The sequence below is a fragment of the Aplysia californica genome, unplaced genomic scaffold (assembly GCF_000002075.1).
Source record: "Aplysia californica isolate F4 #8 unplaced genomic scaffold, AplCal3.0 scaffold00120, whole genome shotgun sequence".
Classification (NCBI taxonomy): domain Eukaryota; kingdom Metazoa; phylum Mollusca; class Gastropoda; order Aplysiida; family Aplysiidae; genus Aplysia; species Aplysia californica.
The window spans coordinates 1,345,415-1,353,743 of NW_004797390.1; the positions used below are offsets into that span (position 1 = coordinate 1,345,415).

An 8,329-nucleotide genomic window follows, 5' to 3' on the forward strand; every position below is an offset into this window, starting at 1 on the left:
CTATCTATCTATCTATCTATCTATCTATCTATCTATCTATCTATCTATCTATCTATCTATCTATCTATCTATCTATCTATCTATCTATCTGTCTGTCTTTAATTCCCCTGTCGTCCCATGTCAGTTGTCAGCTTTTATTCGCCTTTTACCTTTCAACCTCTTTTGACCCTCTTTCTCATCTTTCATTCTTCCTTTCTCTGCCCATCTTTTCCTGTACACACCCTGATCTCAATCACCCTCATCACATCTCTAATACATATATACCCATCCGAATAGTCAATGGTTAATAATAAAGAAAGACATCTCTTTTTTTTCCTTCTCACCGTACCCCCTTTTTCTCTCATTTTCCAGCTACTACTGCAGTTAACTCTTTTTCGTTTATTTCTTTTTAACCACCCTCGTTCCTTTCCTGTCCTTCCTCCTCACTGGCTCCTCTCACCCTCTTTCCCACTCTTCCTATCATTCCCTTTCTCCTCACTCGCTCCTTCTCATCCTCTTCCCCACTGTATCCCATCTTCCCCCTTCCACAACCACTGCCATCGTCAATCCTAATATCGAGTGCACACTGCCAATCAAACTCATCTGATTGAGTCGAAGCTAGCTAGATTTCCCTTCATAGACGGGGCAAAAGCTACCATATTGGAACGATTCGGCCGAATTCTAATATTCCCCTGTGACCTTCAGAACCAAACGCGTTTGTTTTTCAAGGTTGCGAATCGAATCAGTCGTGCTGTGCCAAAATGGCAGCATTTGCCACTTCATGAAGGAAAATCTAGCTAGCGCCGACTCTATGAGATTGATAGTGAGCCCTGGGTATAAACGTTCGACTCCCACCCACCCCTTTCCACCTTTCCTCTCATTGAGAACGTGTATTCTGGTCATTGTTTAGCTTTGTAGTTTTGGTAGGTAAGTGTTTACGGCGCACGCAACTGCACAGTTGCCCCGACGTCTAGCACAGAAAGGATTAAACAGTAGGTTTTTTTACCCTATCCGTACGCCCTGGGGTCATTTTGTACCTTCGGAGCTGTATTCTTCACACTTTTGAATACTTCTAGTACGAAGGTCTCTTTGAAACTTTCAGTATTTCTCAAAAAATCATTTTGGACAAACTGTAATGCAAAGAGTACGGGTCGGATTTTCGAGCAAACTTCCTCTTTGGAATGAGGTGGCACAGAGTTCCCAACACCGTACGGATACGATAGTAAACCACGACGCACGGAGCAACACTCACCTCTTCCCTCAGGGTGTGGTCAAAGTGCAGTGGGAGACGTCTGTAGTGCAGGTCTAGCGTGGACAACTTCTGCTGCTCGTACAGCTCGTCCGGCGTGAGCACACTGGACATTTCCTTCTCCACCAGGGGGTCAGCGATGTCCTGGTACACCTTGAAGCCAGACATTACTATTACGTTTGAGGGGTTTTTTGTTTGTTTTAGTAGGCCTAAGTGTTTTACGGCACTTGCAACACAATAATGTCATGTAAATTTAGTTTTAGTAAGAGCTTTACGGCACTTGCAACACAACAAGGTCATATAAGTGTCGAAGATTAAAGTGTTACAAGAGAGTAACAAACACACAAAAAAGATAAGGACGATAGATGTTTCATAGGAAAGAAGGAGCAAACCACACCAGAGCACCTGCCAACCACCCACTTTTTGTTTTAGTTAGCCTAAGTGTTTTACGGCACTTGCAACACAATAATGTCATGTTAGTACACCTTAAGACCGGACATTACCATTGAGTTTGAGTTTTTGTTTTAATCACTTGCAAGATAATAGGTCATGTAAGTACGCCTTAGACCTGACATTACCATTGAGTTTGAGTTTTTGTTCTGGTAGTAAGTTGAATTTCTTTATTTTATTTTTATTATTATTATTCAAGTGAATTTCTAAATACAAGAAACACAGTTTTACTTGATTAAAACATGATCTATGCAATCAGGTGCAATGTTTTGTTTTCCCTTTGTTGTTTGTGGATGGTACTGTAAAACTTAATTTTTTTTCAAGAACACAGCAATACAAAACGGCAACCAACACATTTTGGCAAATGAAAATGCTCATATTTCATTGTAAATGCAATACACGTCGATGCAATTTCGATCAATACATGTAATTAAATCTAAAGAGAAAATGATCTCGTGCTTTAGATGATAATTCTTTTCAGTTTGTAAACACTTCAATCAAATTACCTGATCATAATAATATGTCTTATTTCTTTACTTATGCTAAATAAAAACAATGAAGTATGAAATGGTACAGGTTTAACGCCCCTATCAACATTATTAGGTAATCTAAGAGGTTGGACTTCCGAGTCAAACGTCAATCTCCCAAAGGACCGAGCCAATGGGAAATTCGCGTAAAGTGACTTTTCCTAGGACACAACGTCGGACCGAGCTGAGGCTCAAACCCTCGAACCTACAACCTCACGACTGCAAGTACGGTAGCCCAACCACTAGGCTACCGACGCCACATGTCAAATAAAAAAGAACTATCTTGCAAAAGAATATGTATTATGAACCAGTTTAATTGATTAATAAGTTTAATAGGAATCTTTCAAAAAGATTCAGCATTGCATGATGTCGAGCAAACGAGAATAAAAGTTAATATGAATGATGAAAAATGATATTCTTTAACGGGCAAAGAACTCTAGTAAGTTCCAAGGTTAATGAACGCCCTAATCAACTATGACGCCATAGCGTAAAATGTTATGTTTTCGAAATTCCCACAGGAAATACAATTCTTTGGGCTCAATAAAAAAAAAATTCCCGCAATGTGAAATATCAGAAATGAACGCTTTTATAAGCAGGCAGCTTACCTTCCACGTCTTTTTTCCCTTAATTTCCTTTCTGATAGCAAGCTCTGCTTCCTGCGAAAAATATGTAACATTAATTAATGCAAAAGCAACGTGGTGCAGCGAAGAGCAAAATATATGAGCAAGAGCAAAGCAAGTCAAAGACCAGATCTCAAAGCCCCATTGCAACTCCCAATTAAGTAGCAAATACATCGATAATGAACATCGCAGAATCCACGTAAATGAGAAAAAAAAGAAAGTCTTCTTAAAGAAGAAGTCCATCATCATCATCATCATCATCATCATCATCATCATCATCATCATCATCATCATCGTTTGGAAAGCGGAGTAGGAGGGAGAGCCTTGTTTTAATTTCCGATAAAATAACATAACAATATAAAATGTTTACAATTTGTTAATAGACAAAGCTCAACGTTTCGCCTCTTGGGCTTCCCCAAAAGCAACTGAGAGAAAAATTAAATGAGCGATGTATACTAGCAGGGAAGTGGGCCTAATGAGAGTCTTAAGATTACGTGTGGTTACAGGCTAGAGCTAGACGGAAGTAACTTAGAGAAAATCATCATCATCATCATCATCATCATCATCATCATCATCATCATCATCATCATCATCATCATCATCATCATCATCATCATCATCATCATCGTCATCATCATCATCAACGTCACCACCACAAGCACCATCACCGTCACCACCACAACCATCATCACCACCTTCACAACCACCATCACCACCACCAATACCGATACCACCACCATCACCACCAATACCACCATCATCACCATCAACAGCAAATTTTTCTCGTGTAGAGAGAGAGAGAGAGAGAGAGAGAGAGAGAAAGAGAGAGAACGTGTGTGTGTGTGTGTGTGTGTGTGTGTGTGTGTGTGTGTGTGTGTGTGTGTGTGTGTGTGTGTGTGTGTGTGTGTGTGTGTGTGTGTGTGCCTAATTTGCAAAACCATTTCCAAAGTCTTACTTCCAGTTCTTTTCCAGACGAGCCCACTGAGGACACTGGCTCAGCGATGAATGACGCGTCTCTGACGCAGTACGTGACGTCATCACACTCCAGCACGTAGTCAGATCGGAGGTTGACCACAACTACGTCACTGTAGCCTTGTTTATGCTGGAGGAGATGGTTGACCACTTTGGACAAGCCCTGGACAAGGATGAAATAATAATATTATGCAAATGTGTCACGGCGCGGTGGAATCAGGCGCTCGTCAATTTTTGGGCATGTTGTGTACTTTTCATCATCTCAAAGCTTTTTCGTTTGTCTGCTTTCGAGTACCGGACTTTCTTGACTAGAAATCGAGATATTTTAGGTTGAAGGAGGTGGAGGTCGTCAGGTTTCAGAGATAAAATTAACGAGAAAATGGACGCCAAAATTTTGTGACTTCGGTAGTTTGAGAGTCCTTGGAAACTACAAATTAATTTACATTTCTTGATCCTTTAATCAACGTTTTCGGTAAAGTCTACAAAGCAATGTCTCGTTTAATGGACAAAAAAGATGTTGAGCCAATATAAGAAAATTCGAAAAAAAAATTGCCCAAATTTCAGAAATATGCCAGTTTCTTTGATTAATATGACGTGCGCCTGATTTCACCACGATACCTCATATAATAATGTAAATTAGATTCAAGAATCGTATGATAATACAAATGTACCACAGTCGCTGATGCGTAAAAACACACAAACACACGAGTAATATAAAGATATATTTCTGTTATTAGTTTTAGTAGAGGTTTTACGGCGCTCACAACTGCATAAGGTCATGTGAGCGCCAAGGGGTGGATGTCAACAGAGAAGTCCTTATAGGGAATAAGACTCTGCTCACCTCTCTGGCTTCAACAGCACAAGGTTTGCTTCGACTATCAAGGCACCCAGGAAATAGTGGGTCACAAGAGTGTGGCAAACATACAAAAGAAGTAGAGGAAAAATGTCAATAGCAAGGATTAGTAAAGAAAAAGCAGCAGTTCCCTGCTCTAGATCAGGCACAGTTATGAGCATGACATTGATGAATCAGCCCATTTACAATTCTACCGTGCATGGACGAGAAATGTCCCCCCTTTATAATGGCCTAAAGACACTTCAGTCAGTGGCACTGCACCGGGGGGAGGGGGGGTTATATATTATTTCTGTGCATACATTCACGAAGGATGTTTCTTTAAAAAAAAAATTCTAACTACAATGATAGGGAGGTACATACATTTTTTTGTCATTAGTTTTGAGAAAACAAAAGCAATATCGACACAATAATGGCCGCATAATGTAGGGAAGAAGCAAGGAAGATAGACAGAGACAACAGAAGGACAGAAAATAAATAGAATCTATTGGTGCCAACCAATCGCAATTTTTGTATAACATCTATTTTTTCACACAAACTTGCTAACCACAAGAACACCTTTTTCCATTTTCGGAAGGTATTGAAAACTGAGGTAAGATTTCATTTCCACATTCTCCGAGTGTGTGTAATAGAGAAGAGGGGAGAGAGAGACAGAGAGACACAGAGAGAGAGAGAGAGAGAGACAGAGAGACAGAGAGAAGGTGTATGTGTGAAAAAGGAACAAAGAGGGACAGAGAGACACAGGGTTACAGAAGCAAAAACAGAGAGAACATATGTGTGTATGTGTGTGTGTGTATATATATGTATGTGTTTGTATGTGTGTGTATGTGTGCATTCGTGTGTGTGTGTGTGTGTATGTGTGTGTGTGTGTGTGTGTGTGTGTGTGTGTGTGTGTGTGAGTGACCGCGTCTTTGTGATTGTTGGAGGCGTGTATTCTCGGACTCGAGACTGTGGTGTAAAGCAAAATCAAAACGCTTTGTAAACAAAGAGCAAGCAGCGGAGACTTCTTACATTCCGAGTTGGCTGAGCCATGCCAAAGACGGGGAGCCCCATGAGGCGCCGGAAGTTGGAGACCTTCACATCCATGTGAGAGCTCAGTACGTCCAGCCCAATGTAGTCGTCCGCTACCTGAAAATAAATGTAAGTTGTTGTTTTTTCTTTTCTTTTTCTTTGAAAGTGTTTTACGGTTTTACGGCGCTCGCAACTGCATAAGGTCATATGAGCGCGCGGCACACATTAAACATTTTCAGTTGGTACATTTTGAATTTTGCTCGGGTGGATCCTACTCTTATCGATACGTGAGTTTGTTCAGTGTTTAAGGCCACTGACCCACATCACATCATAATCTCGTAAAATACTCATTTGTTAAATAAAATTTTCATAGTGAAAGAGAAAGTACATGTAGATATGGTGTGGAACAGCAAACTAGTACAGACGAATTAACGTGTATAACTGCTGTCTTTCAGCCACACCCCTGATCCTCTGGTAGGATAGATCTACACCTAGCCTTCTCGGAAAAGGGGCCAAAAATCTCGAAGGTCTCGAATGCAAGAGTAGGCTTCGGCTGCCCCCGAGCAAAATTCAAAATTTCCTACCAACCGAAAATGATTGGTGTGTCCCGGGCGCTCATATGACCTTAAGCAGTCGTGATCGCCTTAAAACACTTACCCCCCTAAAAAAAAAGATAAAGAAAGAAAGATAAAATTACAAGCCCCTTTTATATACCTGTGTGCATTAACAGTAAAACAACATTAGTTTTACCGGACTACCTCGCTCACAGGTGTCGAGCCACTAAGTCGCTACAGTTTTAACACCCCCATCGACATCCTTTAGATAATTTAGGGTAGGCTTCTGATCCTGCATGACAGAGGTAACCCGGGCTGAGAGGGAAACTACGTCACAGCAGAACGACGGAAATACATGATTAAAACGTTCTCCCCACTCGAGAATCGAACTCGGGTCTTTGAACTCGAGAATTGAACTCGATGAAAGAAAACACAGGGTATGACAGCAAAGCGCCTAACAGCTACACCACAGACGCTGGTCGCCGGCACCTGAGGACATTTGACCACATAAAACTTGTACAGTTTAGTTTTTAGTAAGAGTTTTACGGCACTTGTAACACAATAAGGTCATATAAGTGCCAAAGAATAGATGTGTTACAAGAGAGTTTTGTTTTTGTTTTAGTAGAGGTTTTACGGCGCTCGCAACTGCATAAGGTCATATGAGCACCAGTACAAGAGAGTAACATACACAAAAAAGGAGAAGTGATAAGGACGATATATGTTTGATAGGAAAGAAGGAGCAAACCACACCAGAGCACCCGCTAACCACCCACTACTGGTTCAGTGGTATGGGGTTGTATAAATTTCACACCAATCTCAACCTGAGAGGAGCCTCACTTTTGCCGCAGGGACAGGCAAGTTTACAGTGTGCCCAAGCTATGGTTGCTTTGCTTATTTCATGATGCAGAAATACGTTGCCAGCGAGAGAGGGAGACAGAGAGAGAGAGAGATAGAGGAAGGGATGGATGGAGAGAGAGAGAGAGAGAGAGAGAGAGAGAGAGAGAGAGAGAGAGAGAGAGAAGAGAGAGTGGTTTTGAAATGTAAGAAATCATAGATAAAATAGGCTCCCTTTGAGTCTAAGAGCCAAAGTCGTCTGGAAATAGTTTGGGCTATTGACTTCAACCCTATTTGTCGCTTATATTTTATGCTGAGTCTGCTGAAAATCTTTTTTTTTTTTTTAGGATGAAAGAAAACTTTTGAACTGAAGATCTTTCCTATTTGTATCCAAAGAAATGCAGATAAGACTGACTAATGCACAGACATAGATAGCAATTCTATAACTATAATACCGGTATAAAATGACGCAGCGATATTTTCATTGTTCTGGGAACGTCGGCATTATGAACGTACTGGGACACCGGTTAAAACCTGTGCTTGCAGCACAAACAAACGTTGTTTTTATAGTTGGATTCTTAGATCAAACGCCAACTTTTGATCGAAGTGAATCATAAAAGCTGAGAGCGATGGAAACTACTCATCTATGGACATAGCTCAGAAATACAAAACCTCTATGTTTTCTACGGTATTCAAACAAGGGTTGGAGAGATCGCAGCCCATAATGATACGTCTAGCTGAAGCGGAGAGGGCACAGAGCAGATGAACTGAAGGTTACTAAATATTCCAAAAACTGTTGGGAACAGCAACTAGGTTGCCAACTTCCTATTCCCAAATTGTTGCTGTTAATGTTGTTGCTTTTTTAAATACGGTATAATACGGTTTATCCAACAATAATTTATAGAAGTGCACCCCCTAAAAAAACCCAAAACAAAACAAAACAAAACAACCATCCCCATCCCCGCCCTAAAAAAACCCAACCTTTCTAACGGATTGGGTTATGGCATTTTATTGGCACACCAGAATGAAATCAGAATGATTGAAAGGTTATTTTATTTGTGTGTAGTCTGGGTTATTTCTCTTGTCAGATAGCAGCAATAAATGAATTTCCCACATAATAATAAAGAGTACATTGTGGGGCTGGGTGACTAGTTTTTTCTCTTTCGTGCACATGGGACCTCTGGTGTATTTCCCTTAGTTTCAAAAATTTTGGAATTTAAAAAGTCAAAAGAAAGAGGGACAGAGGAGAGAGAGAGAGAGGGAGAGAGAGAGAGAGAGAGAGA

General features: G+C 40.7%; 1 protein-coding gene across 1 annotated transcript in view; it reads right to left on the reverse strand.

Annotated features, from left to right (window-relative positions):
• The window catches only part of LOC101848579 (paladin), a gene marked incomplete at its 5' end in the record, with an annotated part of 84,596 nt that overhangs the window by 12,030 nt on the left and 64,237 nt on the right, over positions 1 to 8,329 (reverse strand). Inside the window, 3 exon segments of the mRNA XM_013081204.2 lie at positions 2,811 to 2,861; positions 3,781 to 3,960; positions 5,659 to 5,775. Coding sequence (XP_012936658.1) covers positions 2,811 to 2,861; positions 3,781 to 3,960; positions 5,659 to 5,775 — 348 coding nt within the window.